The sequence below is a fragment of the Ammodytes marinus genome (genome assembly GCF_949987685.1).
Source record: "Ammodytes marinus genome assembly, chromosome: 12".
Lineage (NCBI taxonomy): Eukaryota > Metazoa > Chordata > Actinopteri > Uranoscopiformes > Ammodytidae > Ammodytes > Ammodytes marinus.
Window position 1 is genome coordinate 5,667,119 of NC_137216.1, and position 24,096 is coordinate 5,691,214.

Consider the following 24,096-nt stretch of genomic DNA (forward strand, 5'->3'; position numbering starts at 1 on the left):
ATGGCAAACATAACTAACCCCCCTTATTTTAACCTCACCATGTTTTTGAACATAGGCAACTACCGCTACCCGGTATTTGTCTTGTGCCTCCTGCTGTATGCCTTCATTGTCTCAGCTAATCTTGTCATAATATTTGTCATATCACGAGAGAAGACGTTACACGAGCCAATGTATATGTTCATCATGTGTCTTTGCATCAACTCTCTGTACGGCTCTGCTGGCTTCTTTTTCAGATTTCTGAGAGACCTTCTGTTTGACACTCATTTGATCTCACGATCGGCTTGTTTGGTTCAGGTCTATGTAATTTACACATATGCATCCTATGAGCTCACCCTTTTAGGCATTATGGCATATGATCGGTATGTTGCTGTGTGTCAACCTTTACGCTACCACAACAAGATAACCTCTAAGGTGGTCTCTATCTTAGTGGCCTTCGCGTGGATCTATCCTGCCTTTTCGGTTGGAACCTGTGTTTATATGGCCTCCAGACTTCCATTGTGTGGCAATAAGATAGTAAAGGTATTCTGTGCCAACTGGAATGTTGTAAAGTTGGCATGTGTCTCTACTGCGCTTAATAACCTTGTTGGCATGTTTGTGACCACAACTGGTATCTTTTTGCCCCTGGCTTTTGTCCTGTACACATACTTAAGGATTTTCCTTGTTTGTAGGAAACAGTCTTCAGAGTTCAAGAGCAAAGTCATACAAAGCTGCCTGCCACACATTGTTACATTTGTCAATTATTCTATCACAGTGTTTTGTGACATTTCCTTAAGCAGATTGAATATCGAGGAGCTGAATCCATTTCTAGCCATACTTCTGTCTCTGGAGTTTGTTGTGATTCCAACCATTTTGAATCCTCTTGTGTATGGCCTGAAGTTACCAGAAATTAGAAAACTTATTTTGAGGCTGTTACCATGCTCAAAACCTGGCAAACAAACTTTAGCCTAGAGTAATGTGAACACCCTGTGCTGTTTCTTTAGGTCAGTGCTCTGAACTGAGTTGTTTTATTGTTATTTTCTGCATCTCATATTTACACAGCTAGCTGCAACAATGTCATTTTGCAGTGAGTGAAAACTCATTTGTGATCAATAAAAAACTAAAAAACGTATCACTTCTACTGTATTCAGTGTACTGTTCTCAGTGTTGTATTCAGCTGCTGTAGTAGGGGAGAGTGGCCTAAGTTGTGCCGGTGGGGAAGTTGTGCCACCCCTTGTTTCTAGAAAACCATAGAATACATTGGAAATGTGACCACATATCTAAGAAGAGCCATCCATGTAACTCATCCTGTAAAGAAGGGAGAAACATGGAATAATATATAAGCACATTTAGGCTCAAAAAACTGTTTTTTGCCTCTAAAAGTAACATTTCCATGATCAAGGTTTTTTGATTATTGTGTCTGAACAATTATAGACACGTTTGAAAACATTGGACACATGTTTTAGTGCTTTAGTATGCTACACTTTGTGCCTATATAGTTAGCACAATGTCAGCCCTAAACTGCTGCATCATGCTTATTATCCAAAATTCTGGGGTTGGGGTGGTTTGTGCCAGAGGGCCTGGGGTGAGTTATAAGAAGGTAAGTAAATAAAATTTATTTATAAAAGCACATTTATAACAGTTTGCACTGTCCAAAGTGCTGAACATAGTGCATTCAGTAGGTAAAAATTGAAGGTAAAATAACAATAACCAAAATAAAAGACATAAAGCCCAGACATCCACATATAAACAAAGATAGTAGTGCAGAAGATAGTTAATGGGGAGGAAAAACCAGGGTGTACAAATGGGTTTTGAACCTTGATTTAAAGGCAGAAATGGAGGTGGCAGTTGGTTCTACAAGGGCGGAGCAGCTAGTGCAAAGTAAATTTCTGAGGGTTGTGCCATTGGCATGGCTGTATACGCTGGTCACCAAAAGAAAGTGATCGTCTACAGTAGCTCAGAAGAGACTGACATCTCCATTCCACTTAACAACACCACTGATGAGAGTTCAGATTGCCAGAAAGATGATGATGGTGACTTTGTCAGTGTGAGCTTTGCAGGTAAAACCATTAGATCTGCTAGGCCTTGTTTAACCTTCCTCCTGTGTTAACTTTCTGCTACCATCCATGGTGTTAGCGGGTCGGTTTCGACCCGTGTCGGAAATCAGCTGTAAAAAACACTAAAAACAATTATTTATTATCCAGTTTGTTTCTCATCTCTTGGTTACCTTGTTAGGCTTCCTTATCCATGAAAATATTGTTTTTAATATTTTTGGTGTAGGAGACTGGGCCTTTTTTTTGTCAGTATGCGCCTCAATTTCAATAGAAAAAATGGTAAAATGAACCTCAAGAGAATCATATAAATAAATATTTGGTTGTTGTGTTACCTGATTATTACTGAGGGGTATGAGAACACAATTCTTAACTAAATTTGTTTTATTTATTTTTTCATAATAATATTATTGACCTTTTTAACATCTATGGTGTTACTGGTCAATTATGACCCATAAATATTTATTTCAGAAAACAGCAAAAAAACTTTTATTTCAGCATTATACAATCACACAATGAAAACCAGAACAAGTCACAACACAAAATATAGATTTGCAAGGTCAAATAAACAACAACCAATCAACAAATCAAACAAATCGAAATCAATTACTAGTTCCAAAACTAGTAAAAAAAACTGAGTAAAAGTCTCTGTCTGCATATGTTTGGTTGTGTGTTCAAATGTGTGGCAAAGAGCAACACTTTCAGTGTTCTTTGCAGAGATATTTCTTGCAGGTAAAGCACAATACTTTTATCTTTCTGTCCTTAGTGCTTCGGCAGACCTGACACCTGTTATTTATAGAATCAGGTGGCCATTTTCACCAAAAACATGATCCAGAACTTGGCTCACTGTATATCTCCTCATTTTTGAATACTGCAAATAGGAGATGTGCACTCTGCAAGTCACCAACTCTATACTGAATTGACCTCACATGCCTGGATATGCCCGTCTGTTTGTTTAGCTTTTATGCAGGTATAAGGGCAAAAAAAGTCAAAATGAGAACCTCCCTAGAGCTCACATGATTGGGAGAGGAGCTGACTGTCATTGTGTTGGCTGACAGTGCACTTATGATTTCAGTTTTGGCTCTAGTTATTGTTTTTTAAATCTTATTTTATGACCGGGTCGAAAACGACCCTAAGACCACCAGTGTTATAATTTCCACCAGAGCATTTTATAATTAAGTGAAACATTTTTTATTTTTTTTATTTTGTTGAAATAGAGCTTCCTGACAAAGTCAAGAAATCTTGATGCAATAAACAAAATGTAAGTGGTTCTTTTATGCATTTGAAATCCAAAACGGGTCGCTGGCGACCCTAACACGAGAGGAAGGTTAAGAAAATTGTCCTTCAATCGTGGTAAAATATTTACTTTATTTACTTTAAATAAACCTTAAATAAGGGATTGTCAAATGATGAGATATACAGTATATCAATGGCACAATTTACCCCATGGTATTCTCTCCAATGGCACAACTTACACCACACCGGGGGCAAGTTGTGCCACAAGACAACTTTTTTTCCGAAAGCTATATTTCTTCAACAGTGTATTCCAGATCCAAAGTTTTTATTGCCAGGGATGCACAACACCCTGAAATATATGTACATATTTGACTTGTAGAATTTACTGTCAAGGCCTCACTTTAAAATAACTTTGAGTAAAAAGTGGCACAACTTAGGCCACTCTCCCTATAATGAAAATGACTTCATCAAAAGTACCCTAAGGCCTTTGTATATTATTGAAGTTAGCAATCCTCTCCTTTGTCCGTATCGTCACAACATTAACGCGCAGTGGTCTTCGCCAGGAAACTCAAAGATGGAGAGCAGTGAGTTATCTAGTGTTAACTCAGATCCGTAAGTATATGATAAAAAACAATAAAACAAACATTGGGAAGGTGTGTAAACATTCAGCTCTGTGTGTTCACGGGCAGAGAGACCCGCTTCTCTATCGACTTATCTCTCCTGAATGAATAAAGGTTTGCGGGATACCAGAAAAGTTTCTCCTCTGCTTACAGCAGAGCGGAATGACTGTGAGAGCTGTGTTGTGAACCGAGCACACTGTTTAACCTATAAGTGATTGCTGTAGGAATATAAAGTAACACATACAGTATATTTAAACAACTATATAGCTTACTTATGCTTTAACCACAAGAAATTCCTAAAATCAGAGTAAATGGACTACACATAAACTACACATTCTTCATTTATTTTATGAACTTATGATCTTTGATAATGAAGTACAGGTCCTCAATTAATTGAGGGCCTGAACTTATTGTTATCGATCCTCTTAATTTTCTTATTATTATTATTCTTCCTTCCCTTTTTTCTAGCTTCAATTCAGCCCACACTGTTACACTTAGAAAAATGTCATAGAATGTGCTTCCCCACTCCACAGGGTGTGCTATTATTAATTTTTTTGATTTTCCACAAGGTGGCACTGTCATTAAGCCCCGACTGAATTTTTTTTGAGAGGCCACGCCCCTCACACTGTTATTCCGATTGACTTGAACATTCTCACACAGGTACACTTGAAGGTGCTCTACAAAAAAGCCTCCGGGACAATATAAGTCCACCTGGAAATATTTTTAAACCTAACCCTGCGTCTGACTTTTTGTCACTGACCGTGTAATCAACCTAGAGCGGGCACACATCCAACCTCAGACGCACTGCTGATGTGCGTCGGAGGCACGTCTGCAGCGACGCTCCCCTTTACCTCAGGAGGCTCGCCTATTTTTTTTCTGAGAGCCGCGCGTCTCTCTCGGGTCTCTCTGCTTTAACCGCTAGAGAAATACTCTGCTGAGAGTCATATTGACTTCATACCGGCAGCTTTCACTGTAGTTTCACCATTTCCTGGTGTGTCCCTTTCAAAATAAAACTTCCAAGTAGCGAAAATGTGGCAAAAAAAAAGGGCAATGGGGCGCACGGATTACTGTCCAGACTCAATATTAGACTCAATGTAGTAAATCATATGCATCATAAATGACACGAAATAACTTCATTTTTAATGGGAATTATCTATGAAAAGTCTATGTAGAAAGATAGGGCTTTGCTGCAGCAGCAGCAGCTGCTGAGATGTTCCATGTGTCCGAGAAAAGTCCGAGAGACGCAGCAGTAAGGTAAGGCGACGCGCTCCAGAGGTAGACGCAGGATGTGAGCAGAGCGGGTAAGCATTCACAGCATTTGCTCAATACTTTATTGTGGCACCTTTGGCAGCAATTACAGCCTCAAGTCTTTTGGAATATGAAGCCACAAGCTTGGAACACTTATCTGTGGCCAGTTTCACCCATGCTTCTTTACTGAACCCCTCAACCTCCATCAGGTTGGATGGGGAGTGTAGGTGCACAGCCATTTTCAGATTCCTCCTGAGATTTTCAATGGGATTCAAGTCTGGGCTCTAGCTGGGCCACTCTAGGACATTCACAGAGTTGTCCTGAAGCCACTCCATCAATATCTTGGCTGTGTGCTGAGGGTCGTTGTCCTGTTGAAAGATGAACCTTCGCCCCAGTCTGAGGTCAAGAGCGCTCTGGAGCAGGTTTTCTTCCAGGATGTCTCTCTATCATTGCTGCATTCATCTTTCCCTCAATCCCGACTAGACTCCCAGTTCCTGCCGCTGAAAAACATTCCCACAGCATGATGCTGCTACCACCATGCTTCACTGTAGGGATGGTATTGGCCAGATGATGAGCGGTGCCTGGTTTCCTCCAAAAATAACGCTTGGCATTCATGCCAAAGAGTTCGATCTTTGTGTCATCAGACCAGAACATTTTGCACTTTCAGGTGCCTTTTGGCAAACTCCAGGCGGGATTTTGCTTCCGTCTGGCCATTCTACCATACAGGCCTGATTGGTGGAGTGCTGCAGCGATGGCCATCCTTCTGGAAGGTTATCCTCGCCCCACAGAGGAACCCTGGAGCTCTCTCAGAGTGACCATCGGGTTATTGGCCACCTCCCGAACTAAAGCCCTTCTCCCCCGATCACTCAGTTTAGAGGAACGGACAGCTCTAGGAAGAGTCCTGGTGGTTCCAAACTTCTTCAATTTAAGGGTGATGGGAGCTGTGCTAATTGGGTCCTTTAAGGTCTCTCATCAGTAGTTAGCTTAGCCCTGCCTGTGCAGGGAGATGAACTTTACAACATTACTTAACGGTCCTGTGTAGGGAAGAACACGGGTTGGTTGTCACAATTGTTATATCTCGGAACCAGAAGGCGCTGTCTGTGAAATGTTGGTATGTAAATATCCAGAATTGGGATCAGAGGTCACCTACATAGTCTTCCTTTGAGTTAGACTGCTGAATTTGAGGTGAGAGGACTGTTTGTGTTTTTCATGTCAAATTGAAAATATTTAGCTCCTCAGTATTTTCTTCTAGGCTTTTACACAATGGGTTTATAACAAAACAATTGTTACCCATAAAAAGTGTGAAGGGTAAACTATAGTTTAGATTGTGGTTAGCAAGCTAATTAGTTGTCAGATGGTTGTTGGCCTTGATGCTAGCAAGAGATTCAAGTTGGGGTTGGTCGTCACATTTTTTGGGGGGTTGGTTGTCACATGTTATCCAAAGGCTGCAGCCAGAAAAGGAACCCAATGACGAAATAATTTGTCAAAGTGTATCCTCACTGACACCCCAGAGAAGGAGATAATAGAGCAGGAAAAGGCAGCTAGCATGCAAAAGAAAAAGGGCAACAAAATCAAAACAACCCAGTGCATCCCAAACTAGACCAGCTGCCAAGGCTACAGTAAGTTATGTAGGCCTGTTTGTCAACTTGACAATGCAATTAAACTTTCAAATTTTGTTCCGCTTTCTTGCCTTCTTTTCAAGATTATTCCCATTAAGATACCATTGTGACAAACAACCTCATAGTGTGTGACATCCGACCCCTTGATGGGGTATGTTGTCACAATGTGTAAGGGTGTCTTTGATGATTAATTTCTTCTTTAATACAATAAGATAGAAAAAGTGAGGGGTACACATTTCAAGCCAACACCTTAAGCTTCAATTTAATGTAGGAACGACTATTGTCATCACCTGCCTGGAAGACATCCGGAGCTGGATGAGCAGGAACTTCCTAAAACTCAACGCAAACAACTGCTCATCGGCTCCAAATCCACCCTCACCAAATCACAACACACCCCAGCTCCACTCATACACATCGATAGATTCCCAGTACCCTTCTCCTCCAAAGTTAAGAGCCTCGGCGTCATCCTGGACAACACCCTCTCATTCGCACCTCATATTCAAAACATCACCCGGACTGCATTTTTCCACCTCCGCAACATCGCCAGACTCCGCCCATCACTGACCCAATCCAGCACTGAAATCCTGGTTCACTCATTTGTCACATCACGTATAGACTACTGCAACGCCCTCCTCACCGGACTCCCCACCAAACTCATCAACAGACTGCAGATCATTCAGAACTCAGCCGCCCGGATCATCACCCGCACCAAATCATCTGAACACATCACCCCTGTCCTCATCAAACTTCACTGGCTCCCAGTACCCTACCGCATCCAATACAAAACCCTACTCCTCACCTACAAAGCTCTCCACAACCTAGCCCCCAATTACCTCTGCAACCTCCTCCAAGACTACACTCCCTCCCGCTCCCTCCGCTCATCCTCTGCTGGACTACTATCCATCCCCACATCACGCCTCAGCACAATGGGTGCCCGGTCATTCAGCTGTTCAGCACCCAGGCTCTGGAACTCCCTCCCCCCACACATAAAACAGTCAGACACCATTACAACCTTCAAGTCACAACTCAAAACTCACCTGTTCAAACTCGCACACAACATATAACTGGGGCCTGTTTCAGGTAGCTGGTTTTGAGGCAACCCAGAGTTTGTTCGCTCTGAGTTGGTGGAAACTCTGGGTTTTCCGTTTCAGGTAGCAGGTTCAGCGCGACCGAGAGTCAGTTACTGCGGCAACATACGCTGTGGGTCTAACCTGCTGGATAGGTGGTTAGACCTACCCTGAGTTTGTTTTCACTTTACGCTGCAGCTCCGACTGAAGAAAGAGTGTCACTGTCACACGCGGTCCTGTACAGTTTGAAGCAAAATCACTCTATAGAAATCTCCATCGGGATGTTTTTATCATTTCCTGATGATTTTACGTTTGACCGATCATTTATCTGATCAGTAGTCTTGTTCTCAGCCCTCGGTCCGTTCATACAGGCGGCCACCTTACACATCGTGACATGCTCTACATTCAGATTAATAAACCTATTTGTATTGTATGTTTTTTAACGTCTGTGCCACTGAACAGATTTATGTCAGGTGGATTCATGTAACGCTGCGGCTGCACGCGATCGTTGTAGTTCACTTGTGCGATCCTAAAGTCACAGACAGACAAGCCTCGTTAAATAGCCTAATATGAATATAAAAATGTAAACTGTGATCACTTGAGGAAAATGGATCTGGTAATAAATCAATCAGGCTCTTCAATGGAAACTGTCACCTAATGTGTCTTGACGTTAATGTATTTCACTCCCCATTTAAAAGAAGCGACAGTCTGTTCTGTTTACTGCACAGTAGGCTTTAGGCACTGTCAGCAATGCTGTGCCGCGCCAGCTTTATTACTTTACAGCTGATATGCGTAACTTTTTAAAATAGACTATGGCTTCTCATACGGAAGCGAAATGATTATCTTGACAAAAAATGTTTGCTCTGTTTTTTTTCTGAATTGCCGAGGAGATTAGATCAGAGTTATGAGACAATATCCTGTTAATTCTTCTCCATAGGCTACCATAAGCTCATTCGTTAATATTTCTAACTCTAGTGGGAGGAGCGGAGATTTCTTTTTTTCTTTTTTGAGAAGTGGAGAAGTGGGAGGATCAATCATTTGTTTCTTCTGTTTCCATGGTGAATCAGCGATCCATTGACGATGGCTTTTATGCACACGCTCCACCCAGAGTGAACACGCTCAGAGTTGATAAACCCAACGCTGATCCACTGTTCTGAAACCGAAAACCCAGAGTTGCTTATCAACCCAGAGTATGTAAAACCAGCTACCTGAAACAGGCCCCTGGTCCCTGTCTTGATTGTTTGTTTGTTTTGTTTTGTTGTTTTGTTTTGTTTTTTTCCACAATGTCTTGTTTTCAATGATTTTATGATGATTTTATGATGATTTTATGATCTGTAAGGTGACCTTGGGTGCCTTGAAAGGCGCCTATAAATTTAATGTATTATTATTATTATTATTATTATTAGATGATGAGCAATTCTCACTAGAGTAAAAAGTGTGCCTACTTACCCCGTTCTCCCCTACTTGTTGAGACTTGTTTATTTATGTTTTAACATGGCAGCCTAATACCTAACAAACACCTAACAGCTGACTATGACATATGACGAATACAAAAACTTTAAACTTAGAGATGAACACTCTTTGCACACCCATGTAGGTACAACAGGCATTCTGAAACCTCAAAGCAAAAACAAGAAATCAATATTTTTCCACGAGTAATTGGAGCCTGTCGGTATGAGACATCATTTAAGAACGTACTTGAATTGTGCATTTGCTTCCTATTCACATGTATTCACTTACTAAAGACTAATCCTTCCTTGAGTCTAATTCTATTTCATTGACCAGACCTCATTCTAACCAGCAGAATTCAGTTGGAAAACAGGTCGTCAATAATCAACATTTTGTTGAAAATGCATATAATCAAATGAGTGATTTATCCTTTGAGTATTTGTATTATGATCAACACAAGTTGTTGCACCTGACAATCAAAGCCACGTGTGTTCCTTGGCTGAGTTTGATTTCCCTTGATAGATTTCACGTGGGGTGATCTGCGATGTCCTGACTTTGTGAGTTAAAGAGGCTCTCCGTTTCTCTCGTGAAATCAGACGGTGGTTATCTGCCGTGCCACAGACCTCCCTCAGACAACATGAGGAACACATAGGAGCAGTGAAAAGCACTTGATTGGTACACTGAGACTTTTTGACATTCTGATATAACATAACTTGATTACTTATTTTTAAATGTTGATGATTTACTGCTTTTTCACGTTTCTTACTAACTCTTTACCTTCTTGCCTATTTTATCACGTTGGACATGATTTGGTTCTCTCGTTTGTTCCAGGGCTCCTCAAATACCTGTCACTGCCTCAATTATTGTCCGTGACTAAACAGGTAACAAGGAGTTACAGCTGCATCTAAACTGTTAAAAGGATCCAGCTTTGGGAATCTCTTTATTCATTGAATACTCACTGATATTGTGTATGAGATACATGGCAAACATAAGTAACCCCCCTTATTTTAACCTCACCATGTTTGTGAACATTGGCAACTACCGCTACCCGGTATTTGTCTTGTGCCTCCTGCTGTATGCCTTCATTGTCTCAGCTAATCTTGTCATAATATTTGTCATATCACGAGAGAAGACGTTACACGAGCCAATGTATATGTTCATCATGTGTCTTTGCATCAACTCTCTGTACGGCTCTGCTGGCTTCTTTTTCAGATTTCTGAGAGACCTTCTGTTTGACACTCATTTGATCTCACGATCGGCTTGTTTGGTTCAGGTCTTTGTAATTTACACATATGCATCCTATGAGCTCACCCTTTTAGGCATTATGGCATATGATCGGTATGTTGCTGTGTGCCAACCTTTACGCTACCACAACAAGATAACCTCCAAGGTGGTCTCTATCTTAGTGGCCTTCGCGTGGATCTATCCTGTCTTTTCGATTGGAACCTGTGTTTATATGGCCTCCAGACTTCCATTGTGTGGCAATAAGATAGTAAAGGTATTTTGTGCCAACTGGAATGTTGTAAAGTTGGCATGTGTCTCTACTGCGCTTAATAACCTTGTTGGCATGTTTGTGACCACAACTGGTATCTTTTTGCCCCTGGCTTTTGTCCTGTACACATACTTAAGGATTTTCCTTGTTTGTAGGAAACAGTCTTCAGAGTTCAAGAGCAAAGTCATACAAAGCTGCCTGCCACACATTGTTACATTTGTCAATTATTCTATCACAGTGTTTTGTGACATTTCCTTAAGCAGATTGAATATCGAGGAGCTGAATCCATTTCTAGCCATACTTTTATCTCTGGAGTTTGTTGTGATTCCAACCATTTTGAATCCTCTTGTGTATGGCCTGAAGTTACCAGAAATTAGAAAACTTATTTTTAGGCTGTTACCATGCTCAAAACCTGGCAAACAAACTTTAGCCTAGAGTAATGTGAACACCCTGTGCTGTTTCTTTAGGTCAGTGCTCTGAACTGAGTTGTTTCATTATTACTTTCTTTATCTCGAATGTACACAGCTAGCTGCAGCAATGATGTTTGTCATAGTGCAGTGAGTGAAAACTCATTCTGTGATCAATAAAAAGCAAAAAACCTCATCACTTCTACAGTATTCAGTGTTCAAATAAAACCAAAAAATATCCAAAGGCCCATGTTAATCATAGAGGGACTGTTGGTTGACGGACCAAAAGTTTGCTACACAAAGTGGTGTTGTTGTATGGAATAAAATAATCACTGGAAATGGCTTTGTGAACTTTAGATGTTTGACATATTGAAATTCAAACTGTTGTAGTAAAATGAAAATGATTTAATCAAATGTTTGATTTATGAGTCAATTTATCGAACATGTTAAAATAATGCAAACACAAAGTAAAACCTTCAAGCTATAAAAAAAGAAAAACAAATGGTATCCTCATCAGCAACATATAAGAAACAAAAGAGTAACTCACATTCTATTGTTCATGTTCAAAAGGGGTAAGAAGAAGTTGAAAACTTTTCTGGTCCTCCCCGTCTTATTATTTATTATATTATTAGATAATCAATTTTCAATTTGCCTCCATCAGTGTCCATGATGTTAAACTCGGCCGGCTCAAACAAAGCAACCATTGTGAACAGCAAGAACAAAATAATCTGAACCGAAGAACCAAAACCATTAAAAAAGTCCACAAATGACATAACCAAACAGAAGATCACCTGTACAGCTCATAACTATTCAATATTATTTTTCTGAAGAGCTTTTCTTTGTTCGGATAAAGTCTTACATTTTTCCAGCTCACCATTACACTTATTCCACAGACAAACACCCATTGTTGTAATCAAATTCAGTATAGTATTTGTTCTTATTGGTGGATAATTGAATAAAGGTTTCTCTCAACACAACTTAAAACAGTGTGTAAAATGAGCTTTTGAGAGTTAATAGTTATTCCTTATTTTGTAAGCATGTCACCATAGGGTTTTATTTTATTTCATTGATTATATTTATATATGTAATATTGAGCTTTGGCTCTCCTGTTTCTCTCATAGGTGTTGTAGACTGTGTCACTTTGCCTGCACTTATAACTGCATTATAAGTCTGCTAATTCACATAGCCTACTAAGTATTTTTAAGCAAATCTTTTTAAAAGACTCACCCAAGACTTTAGTCACGTTGCAGCAAAAACCGACCTGGTTTTCATTTGTCTATTCACACAGCACAATAATTCGGAATTTATTTTCAAATAAAAAAATAACTTGTCTTCAGAATCTGTAAACCCCTAGTCAGTAAAACCAGTAGCAATATCCATATACTCAATCTCATCTGATGGGTCTGTGGGTGTATGTCATACAAAGGTTAAAGTCATTGTTAGAAGAAGTTACGGTTAGGGGTGAAGGAGTTCAGTTGAGATACTAACACACACTGCAGGACTGTGACATCAGAATCTGGGCTTCACGTCCTGAGTCCTGTGTGTGGTTTGTTTTAGGCAACAGTAGCACTTTGCTTTAAGGTTAGTGAAAGGTCACGGTTTAGATTAAATGTTGAACAAGGCCTATGTGGTATATTTAAATAGTCTCCATTCATCAAGAGTTGCCGAGCAGATAGTCTAAAGTTGGGGTTTGTTTGTAGATTTTATTTGGACATGGACATGACAATGTCATTGGACGAACCAGATGCATTGTTTACAGTGTGTTAGCATAAATGCTAGTTTACAACACCTGTCCACAGGAGGCTTTTTAAAAACAACAAAATAAACTAAACAAAACAGAAACAAGATCAAATACTGATAAAAAACTGATAATTAAAAGAGTAAAAATGCAGAATACAATAGAGTACAGAGCAGCAATATAATGAGTCAATATATATAGGCTACGTAGAGTAAAACAAAGGCAGCATGATCAAACAATAAACCAGTTGTAAATTATTTGAGTGAGCACTGTTGATTTGATTTGAGCCGTTGTTTAAGTTCTCTGTTAAAAGTGCTGCTATTAGTCTCTAGTTTTAGACTAGTGGGCAAGAGGTTCCACAGTTTTGCCCCCTTTGCAGAGAAAACAGACTGACCGAAAGATGTCTTGTGCATTGGAACAAGACAATCACCATTGATGGAGGCTCGTGTATTTGCCCGACGAGAGCTCTGACGTCTGATGGCCAATTCAGACAACAGTGGTGACACATGGTTATTTACACACTTGAAAAACAATTTAAGATTACTCAAATTAATAAAGTTATCAAAGGTGAGAAGGTTGTGTTTTTTTAGAATGCCACAGTGATGCCATCTCATGGGTTTCCGGTCCATGACTTTTATTGTCTGTTTGTATATTGAAAAGATAGGTTTTAATGTGGTAGAAGAAGTTTGTGACCATGATGTGATACAGTATGACAAATGAGAAAAAATCATAGCGTGCATAAATAATTTGGCCGTTTTACATGACAAGTCCCTTCTTATGAAACGGAAACAGTTTAGATTTAGTTTGACCTTCTTTGCAACATACTTAACCTGCGTAACAAATTTTAAATTCTTATCCAGGATGATGCCCAGATATTTTACTTCATTTACTGATTCAATTAATTCATTTTTGATCCGTACCTCAAAAACATCGGTGACAGGTCTATTACGGATGGAGAAGCACATAGAGACGGTTTTCTTCACATTAATGGTCAACTGAGACAGCTCAAGCCATTTGGAGATGCTGAGTAATGCTTGTGTCAGGTGCTCACCTGCTAAGCTGGGTGTTTTACTGGACACATGGATAACAGTGTCATCAGCATACATTTGACAGTTGGACCCCGGGCAGCAGTTTGGTAGGTCATTGATATACATAGAAAACAACAGTGGACCAAGTACAGACCCTTGCGGTACTCCCATGCTGCTGGTACGCAGATGGGACCTGACCCCATTGACCCTGACACATTGCTCTCTCCCCTCCAGGTAAGATGTAAACCACTGCAGAGCTTCTGATGACATTTTGAACTGTTTTAACTTGTTCATTAGAGTACTGTGGTTTACCGTGTCAAAGGCCTTTTTTAGGTCTAGGAACACTGCCCCAACAACATTTCCTTTATCCATTGAAGCTTTTATGTTTTCAAGCAAATAACAATTAGCTGTTTCAGTTGAGTATTTCTGTCTAAACCCAAACTGCTGTGGATGAAGCAGCTGGTTAGACTCTAAATGTTCCATTAGTTGCTCAGCTATAATTTTCTCCAGAACCTTTGAGACAACAGGGAGGATAGCAATAGGCCTATAATTACTCGCTATGTCCTTGTCTCCTGATTTATAAACAGGGGTAATTATTGCAGTTTTCCAGCTTTCTGGGAATATTTTGGTTTGTATAGACAGGTTAACTAAGTAAGTGATTGGCTCTAACAGGTAGCTCTGATGTTTCTTGATTAATGCAGCATGAAGATTATGAATATCTTTTGACTTGGAGTTACTCATGTTTGTGATCACCTTTTTAACTTTATCATGAGATACCAATTTAATATAAAAGGAGTCAGACTGAGCATTGTCAAGTTCTTCAATAGATGACTCTGTAGCTTTAAAATGACTTGCCAGCTCTTGTACAGACTCAATAAAAAAGCTATTAAAAACATTTGCAATGGACTCATTGCTATGGATAAAAGTATCACCTACTTTCAGACTGGTTATTTTGGGGTGCTTATGCTTGCTGGAGTTGGTTAGTTTGTTTATATGTTGCCACAGTTTTGAACTATTACCATTGGCCTCTTCAATGAGTTTAGAGAAGTAATTGGTCTTGGCCTTTCGTAATTCAGACACTACTTTGTTCCTCAGGCCTGTGAAGATAAGGTGGTCAGTATTGTTTTTTGTTATTAAAGACCTTTTAAGAGCAAGATCTCGCTTTTTAATGATCTGAAGGATATCACTGTTGACCCATGGAAGAGATAATTTCTTGGGTCTGCTTTTCCAGGTTTGTGTGTATTTATCAATTAGATCACAAAGGGTTGAGACAAAGTTGTTGGCACTGTGGTTTAGATCTGGCTCTTTAGTTACCTTTTCCCAATTAATTTCACTCAAGTCATGTTCAAAGTCACCAACTTTTGACTTGGGAATTGCAGTTGTTAGAATTAGATTTTCTGTTTTGTTGTGGTGTACTAGGCGTTTTTTTGTTAGCTTTCGTACCATCAGTATCATATTATGATCTGAAAGGCCAGTTATTAGATTATATGTTTTTGTTACCCGCTCTGGCCTGTTTGTAAAAATCATATCTATGAGGGTTTCACTTTTCCTAGTGATTCGAGTAGGTCTACTGATCAGCTGTTTGTATTTACATTTCTCCATTGTTGATTTTAATTTTGATTTACCACTTTTATCCAACCAGTTAATGTTAAAATCCCCAAACAACATACATTCATGACAGTTATCGACAACAGAGAGAAGATTCTTCAGTTCATTGTAGACATTTGCATCATGAGATGGGGGATTATAAAGCACAACAATGTTAAATTTCATTTTAGGGGAGAGCATTACAGTCAATCCCAGGCACTCTAAATTCAGGTTCAATTCAAACTCTACACATTTAAGATATTCCCTAATATAAATTAAAACACCCCCTCCCCTTCCCTTGGCCCTATCTCTCCTATAGCATGTGTATCCTGATATGTCAATTAGGTCAGTAGGAACATTAGGATTTAACCAGCTCTCAGAAATACACAAAAAGTCCAAATTAGAGTCATTAAGTGCATTCCGGATCTGGTCTATTTTAGGTAGTATGCTTCTGATATTTATATGTCCTCCCAGTATTCCTTTAGGTTTACATTCAGAATTCCATATGATTTTGGCATGATTCACAGTTTGAAAAAGTCTTAGCTGCCGTTGTTTCTGGACTGCGCGATTAGTGAAATGTTTTTTGGCCCTTGCGGGCGACCGTCTTTGTTGACATTCGCCAGCTGTCACAAACGGTTCACCGCGAGAGTGACAGTTTATAGCTGGAGTACTGTATGGATTAATACCAAGCGCCGAACTCACCCCAGTGTTAGTGCCGCCGGTGGTCCCGGACTGGCCAAGCACCATTGCCGCTGAAGCAGCAACAAGTGGGGGACTATTCAACTCCGCGCTTCCATCCGAGCCCGAAGGGCATGACTGCAGCCGCCGCACCAGCCCGACATGCTCTCCCAGCACGGCCGTGGACACCCGGGAACCCAGCGCGACACCTCGAACATCGATAAGTGGACTAGCCCGTCCACTCATCCATGTCTCCCCAGCGGAACCGCACCGACCAGCATCCCCTCCGGCGAGCCGACCCCCAAGACCCATGACCCCCGCGGCCACGCCAGGACAGACGCTCTCCTGCATCAGAGTCTGCCGAGTCTGGGTGAGTTGCAGCGGGGTTGTAATAATAACCGGTTGGAATGGATGAGTGACTTCAGACGATTCCGACTGCATCGGGATGATATTTTGCTCGGTTGAAATAGCTGGTGAGCGAAAAAGGGGTCCAGGATTTAGATGAACATCTCCAGATAGTAGTAGCAATAGAAGTAGTATTTTGACAGAAGACTGGCTGTTATTCCGTCTGATTGTAGTTGTGAGTACTGGCGTGAGCAGCTGGGCCCGGCCGTCCTTGAGTAACCTCGTGTAGGCTGCGACATATCCAAATCCTAAGAATTTGAACTGTGCATTTGCTGATAAAATGCCCAGTGGATCAGCGGTTGTAGGCCTGTGGGGATGGTTGTCTTTTGCGGCCAGAGTCTCTGGTGCATCACAGGTGACCAACACCGGTATCAGTAGTAGGAAGCCACAGGTGAGGAGGTACAAACCGGCATTGCTTTGTTCATGCTTGCCTTTGTTCTTTCTGAACAGTTTCAAAATGCCATGCACAAGATTGTTTAAAGGCCAGATAATCTTAAAAAGTAGGTGGAAAAGATTAAAAACAGCGATGTTAAAATATCTTTGCACCTGAGTGGAGCCTGCCAAACCACCCAGAGCAGCTGCTGCCATCTTGTCTTTCACTGAGCAGCAGACTTGGGTTCGGCAGAGAACGGTAACCCTCACGGGTCACGAGGAAGAGGTAGAACATCCCTAGATGGGCGTGTGTTCAACTTAGTGTTGCACAAGTAATGGAACGATATGTCTATTTGCAGATATTAATACACCTGATACTCCCCCCACACCGATATAAGACTGTGTGTGAGCATGTACTAACAGCCTTTTGGGGGATAGCCCCCCAGCTCAATGCTATCACTAAGTCCTCTGTAATGTCTGTTGGAATTTCTGAAATAAACTTGGAACATTGATTTGAAGTCCAGTCTGCCGCCTTTGTCTTTGTCAATGCCATGGGGGATCCGGCTACCACAAATTGGCGTCACGAACAGGATAAAATGACAATGGACATGAGGAGCTGGCCATTCCAAGACTGTTCGTTGTTATACAAAAAAAAGAACCGTGTGTAGGTTCCATGGACTGAGACTTGGCTGAGCGGAAATGGCTGGACTGCAATCATGCAGGTATGTCGCTATGTGTTCATGTACCCTCTGGAAAAGAAGAAAAAGACAAAGAAAAAGCGTAGAACGTGGGCTTTCCTGAACTGTATCACTGCAGTTTTGGATAACAGATGCCACAAGACTAGTAACCAACAAAATCATGCCTATACTGGCTGTTGTGTGGCTGCAATACACCCGCCAGTAACAAAGTTGTCATCTGTAATCGGAGGAGGGAGCCACAACCTGCAGCGTTGGTTCCCTGGCCTTCTTGGCCCACTACCATCTAAATAGGGGAAGGTGGGGTGATTTGTGCATTTTGGAAGTTGCAAAACCCCTTGTTTCTAGAAAACCGTGGAAGAAATTGGAAATGTGACCACATATTTAAGAAGAGCCATCCATTTGACTCATCCTGTAAAGAAGGGAGACACAAGGAATAAGATATAAGCACATTTAAGCTCAAAAAACTGTGTTTTGCCTTTCAAAGTAAAATTTCCATGATCAAGGTTTTTTGATTATTGTGTCTGAACAATTATAGACACGTTTGAAAACATTTGACACATGTTTTAGTGCTTTGGTATGCTACACTTTGAGTCTATATAGTTAGCACAATGTCAACCCTAAATTGCTGCATCATGCCTATTATCCAAAATTCTGGGGATGGGGTGATTTGTGCGCAAGGGCCTGGGTGAGTTATAAGTAAGTAAGTAAGTAAAATGTATTTATAAAAGCACATTTATGACAGTTTGCACTGTCCAAAGTGCTGTACATAGTGCATTCAGTAGGTAAACAATGAAGGTAAAATAACAATAACCAAAATAAAAGACGTAAAGCCCATACATCCACATAAACACAGATAGTAGTGCAGAGGTAAGTAAGTAGTGCAGAGGTTAATGGGGAGGAAACACCAGGGTGTACATATGGGTTTTGAGCCTTGATTTAAAGGCAGAAATGTAGGGGGAATCACATTTGTCAGGTGGCAGTTGGTTCCACAAGCACGGAGCAACTAGTGCAAAGTACATTTCTGAGAGTTGTGCCAGTGGCATGGCTGTATACGCTGGTCACCAAAAGAAAGTGATAGTCTACAGTAGCTCAGGAGAGAGTGACATCTCAATTCCACTTAACGACACCACTGATGAGAGTTCAGATGGCCAGAAAGATGATGATGGTGACTTTGTCATTGTGACACAATGACGCACAAATCACCCCACTAAGTGGGGTGATTTGTGCGACAAGACAACTTTTTTTCCGAAAGCTATATTTCTTAAACAGTTTATTCCAGATCCAAAGTTTTTATTGCCAGGGATGCACAACATCCTGAAATATATGTACATATTTGAGTTGGAGACATAACTGTCAAGGCCTCACTTTAAAATCACTTTGAGTAAAAAGTTGCACAAATCACCCCACCTTCCCCTATAGACTATTGGCCTTTCATTCCATGGGTGAAAGGAGGGCTTGCTACGATGCGTGCCAAGAAAGGGATTTCGTCATCGCTGGTGAGAGGCTTGGGTCCATGTGAAAGTGCCCACCACAACTCGTGCTATCAGCGTGATGTCACTGGCATGTCCAAGTCGTGATGTCACAGGACAACTGACTGCCGAACTGTGTCGTCTTACACTGGACTATCCAACCGGTCTCTCCACCACGTAACGTGTTTTGTTGTGCACTGTATTGGGGTGGTGGTTTGACCTCAGGAGGAAGGAAATTGTTATGGTGTCAGACCCCACTGTCTCAATTTCATTTATCGTTTGGGGGTTGGTGCATTTGAAATTGTTGGTCTTAATTAAAATGTAGTGTACTGCAGTAATGCCTTTAACTATGCATTGTATTCTACTTCACTCATAAAGAGTGTTTCTGTGTTCATTTTGGATTACTGTTGGGCTATTTAAATATGGTTGATAACATCTCGTTTTTGTAAAAGCAGTGCTTTTAAAGGAGGGCTATGTGGTATATTTAAATAGTCTCCATTCATCAAGAGTTGCCGAGCAGATAGTCTAAAGTTGGGGTCACGAGGAAGAGGTAGAACATCCCTAGATGGGTGTGTGTTCAACTTAGTGTTGCACAAGTAATGGAACGATATGTCTATTTGCAGATATTAATACACCTGATACTCCCCCCACACCGATATAAGACTGTGTGTGAGCATGTACTAACAGCCTTTTGGGGGATAGCCCCCCAGCTCAATGCTATCACTAAGTCCTCTGTAATGTCTGTTGGAATTTCTGAAATAAACTTGGAACATTGATTTGAAGTCCAGTCTGCCGCCTTTGTCTTTGTCAATGCCATGGGGGATCCGGCTACCACAAATTAAATGTGGTAGCCGAATCCCCCGTTGCGACCAAGACAAAGGGTGAGGCCTGGACAATCATCATTGTGTTTCAGAGAAGTTTATTTCAGGAGATTCATCAGGACATCAGACATAGGATTTCATGGAGCATTGAAGCAGCAGGCTGAGGCCGCAATGGCACTTAAGTTGCTAGTTACAGGACCCGTTTATATCTGTGTGTGTGGGGTATCATGTGTCTTAATATCTGCAAATAGACATATCGTTTCATTGCTTGTGCAACACTAAGTTGAACACACGTCCATCTAGGGATCTGACGTTAACCTTTAGAGTCTATCTGCTCAGCACTCTTGATGAATACCATTCAAATCTACCACATTCCTCCATTTAGAAGTAAATACTTCTACCAAAATCAGATGTAACCAAACATATTTGAATGGCCTAACAGAAACCTCCAACAAAACACAGAAACACTCTTTATGAGTCATGTAGAATACAATGCATAGATGTACACATTACTGCAGTAAACTACATTGTAAAGGACCAACAATGCAAAAGCTTAAACACTGAACGAAGATAAAATGAGAATAGGGTGCGAGAGCCCTCTGCAGCCGAGTCTCAAGAGTCTCAAGTTCAGATATTTCGAAACGTGATCAGCTTGCATGGGAAATGTAGTCCATCCAACTTTGGCACAGAGGATGGCTCCTCCATTTCAAAATTGGCAGACTCCGCCAGACGTGGAATTTTGGTGGCCAGCGGCCCAGGAAAGTCCAAGCTGGTATGCGGTTGGTATGCGTTTGGCCATCTCCTCTATCAGCCATGACCACGGAATGCACTTGCGACAGCGCAGGGGCAGTAACCCGAGCAGTCAGCTTTCTTGATGACAGACATTGGTCTCCAATCTTTTTCCTCATTTTCTTAGCGTACATAAAGCACAGAGCGACTTAACAAGCTTGAATCCAGTCCAGCCTTTTTCCCAAAGTCATAGTCAATAAAACTTGCACACGGTTTTTTCATATAACAGTGGAACTACTGGATACCTGGCCATAACGGAGCCTCTGTGTAGTCCCCCAGACCGGACGCTCACGCCGTGACCTTGAACTTGGCACAGAGCACTATCAGCCGTTTACACATCATCTCCCGTAGCAGTTCTCAGTTATTTTTAGATACTGGAACAGACAAGCACTTTTCAACAGCAACAGTCCATCTGATCTCATTCCAACAGATGTGTCCCGAAGTGTACAGGTAGTCTCATCATGTCCCTGTTATATCCTGTTCGTGACGCCAAATGTGGTAGCCGAATCCCCCGTTGCGACCAAGACAAAGGGTGAGGCCTGGACAATCATCATTGTGTTTCAGAGAAGTTTATTTCAGGAGATTCATCAGGACATCAGACATAGGATTTCATGGAGCATTGAAGCAGCAGGCTGAGGCCGCAATGGCACTGAAGTTGCTAGTTACAGGACCCGTTTATATCTGTGTGTGTGGGGTATCATGTGTCTTAATATCTGCAAATAGACATATCGTTTCATTGCTTGTGCAACACTAAGTTGAACACACGTCCATCTAGGGATCTGACGTTAACCTTTAGAGTCTATCTGCTCAGCACTCTTGATGAATACCATTCAAATCTACCACACCTGTTTAATGGACCTGCTGACTTTTTCTGTATTAAACCAGACAACAATCTTTTATTTACCAAGCAGAAGTGTGCGATTGGATCATGTTAGCAAACTCTATGTCAGTGACTGCAGTTAGCAGTCCTCTCCTTTGTCCGTATGCGTAACACATATGAATAATATGTAACCTAGATTGAAACCTAGTCAAACATGGCACCACATACCGTCAGGATGTGGCTCACATTTTAGTTAATTTGTTGAGTCTAGTGGGCAGCCATGCAGCAATGTGGGTCACCAAAGCACATTGCATAAACGTGCTAGAAAAAGTTTTTGACAACTACTATCAAAACAGTTTCTAAAACATGTATGGGGTCACTGGGTCAATCATATCCACCTATCCACACCACTTCACCTATTGTGTGTTACGGCTGTGTGTCTGTCTGAGTGTGTATTACTCTCTTGTCCATTTGCAAAGTTGAAAAACATCTTTGTTTGGCTTTGGTTGCCCAGGAATGTCCTCCAGGGTAGCAGAGCATGTTTAATTGCTCTCAGAGGATAATGGAGATAATGACCTGTTGACCAATACAAACTTAATCATACCACATTTACAACTGTTGAAAACTAACACTGCCCCATCCCATGGGCTCTCATTAGCCCTGGCAAACATCTGAATCATCAGACATTGCATCAGAGGCATTGATCTTAACCTATTGTATCACCTCTGAAGTTCTTTCATACATAATGTTTTTCTTTCACCATAACTTATCTCAAGAAAGTGATGCTATTCCCCAAGCTCGGTGTGTCAACAACCGGTTAAGATCCACTGAGGGTGTCATGGCTGTGGTGGTAGCCATTAAGAAGGCCTGGGGGACTAATAAAATACATTCAAGTTTCCTTACTGTGTGTGTTACCAGTTGTTATGAAAGGTGTATCATGGTCTCAAAGATTAGAAACATATTACATCATATATTTTTCACAACATTCAGTTTTTCCTCTGATCCCTTTGTGTAACTCAGGTTGCACTTGGGCCTTATTATGAGGTCGACAGATCCAAGCAATCATTTGATAACCATTTAGTTGAGAGTAAATCCGATTTTGTTTGTTTTTACTGAATCCTTCTTTATATCCGTCAGCCTGCGTTTACATTTTGGTCACACTATACTATACCTTCTCATTCCTGCACACATTGAATTATACATACAGTCAAGAAATTAAACAAAATCCATGACTAAATGAGTAGAGATATATAATGAACGAAGATGATTCCACAGTGCACATTCGATGTGCGTGATGCTGCTACATTAGTGCAATATGTACAGTAAGTAAAAACAGGAGAGAAAGTCTTCCTCAGGTGACAGAGAATGTGAATGCAGGACGTGTTCAGTCTGTGTCAGCAAGAACAGTCCGTCCATAATTAAAATAGCCTGACTATAATATGAGATATTATAGTGAGATATTATAGTCAGGCTGCGGTGCATAAACCCCTCATTACAATGAACAGACATCTGAGAGTTCAGTGATGCAAAATCTGTGATCTACAGAAATGTGGAAAAAGGTGATTTGATTTGTCAGCTGAGTCGTCCTCCCCATGTTCTCTACAATTGAGTTATTGCATGTGTGAGAACAATACAGGCCTGAATGCTGACCACAGCAGTGAGGGGCATGTTGATGGCATGGTTTGGGTCCACTTCTCCCCATAGCAGCAAGGGTCACAGTATTACAAAGTTGTTCATCTTTATCCTTCGATGAAACATTTGTATCCTGAAAGGAGTGCTCTCTTCCGTATGGTATATATAGTTAAAAAAAAATATTTTGAGCTTGTTGCCTCACCCTCGGGTTCAAAGCCAGGAAACACAAAGATGGAGAGCAGTGTTAACTCAGATCCGTAAATATATGATAAAAAAACAATAAAACAAGCATTGGGAATGTGTGTAAACATTCAGCTCTGTGTGTTCACGGGCAGAGAGACCCGCTTCTCTGGAGAGTTATCTCTCCTGAATGAATAAAGGTTCGAGGGATACCAGAAAAATGTCTCTGCTGCTTACAGCGGACCTGTGTTGTGAACCAAGCACACTGTTTAGCCTATAAGTGATTGATTTATGAATATAGAGACTAAGACATAAAGTATATTAACAAAAATATATTGCTTACTTCTGCTATAACTAGAGACTCCTAAAATCAGAGGAAATAGACTACACACATTCTTCTTTTTTTATGAACTTATGATCTTTGATAATTATCATTATCAATAGTCATCATCATCTTCAACCGCGTATCCGTAGTCGGGTCGCAGGGGCAGCAGTTTGAGCAGGGAACCCCAAACTTCTCTAACCCGGACTACATCAACCAGCTCTGACTGGGGGATCCCGAGGCCGTCCCAGGCCAGTGTGGAGATATAATCTCTCCACCTAGTCCTGGGTCTTCCCCGAGGCCTCCTTCCAGCTGGACGCTCCTGAAACACCTCCCTAGGGAGGCGTCCTGGGGGCATCCTTACCAGATGCCCGAACCACCTCAACTGGCTC

General features: G+C 41.1%; 2 protein-coding genes across 2 annotated transcripts; both read left to right on the plus strand.

Annotated features, from left to right (window-relative positions):
- LOC307258451 (olfactory receptor 51I2-like) lies at positions 1–948 on the plus strand (the record flags this gene model as incomplete). Its single annotated transcript, XM_080037980.1, has 1 exon — positions 1–948. One exon carries the CDS (start codon positions 1–3, stop codon positions 946–948), a length of 948 nt encoding a protein of 315 aa, XP_079894106.1.
- A 9,297-nt stretch (positions 949–10,245) lies between these two features.
- LOC307258452 (olfactory receptor 51I2-like) lies at positions 10,246–11,193 on the plus strand (the record flags this gene model as incomplete). Its single annotated transcript, XM_080037981.1, has 1 exon — positions 10,246–11,193. The coding sequence occupies one exon, from the start codon at positions 10,246–10,248 to the stop codon at positions 11,191–11,193; it is 948 nt and encodes a 315-aa protein (XP_079894107.1).
- Positions 11,194–24,096: the final 12,903 nt, after the last annotated feature.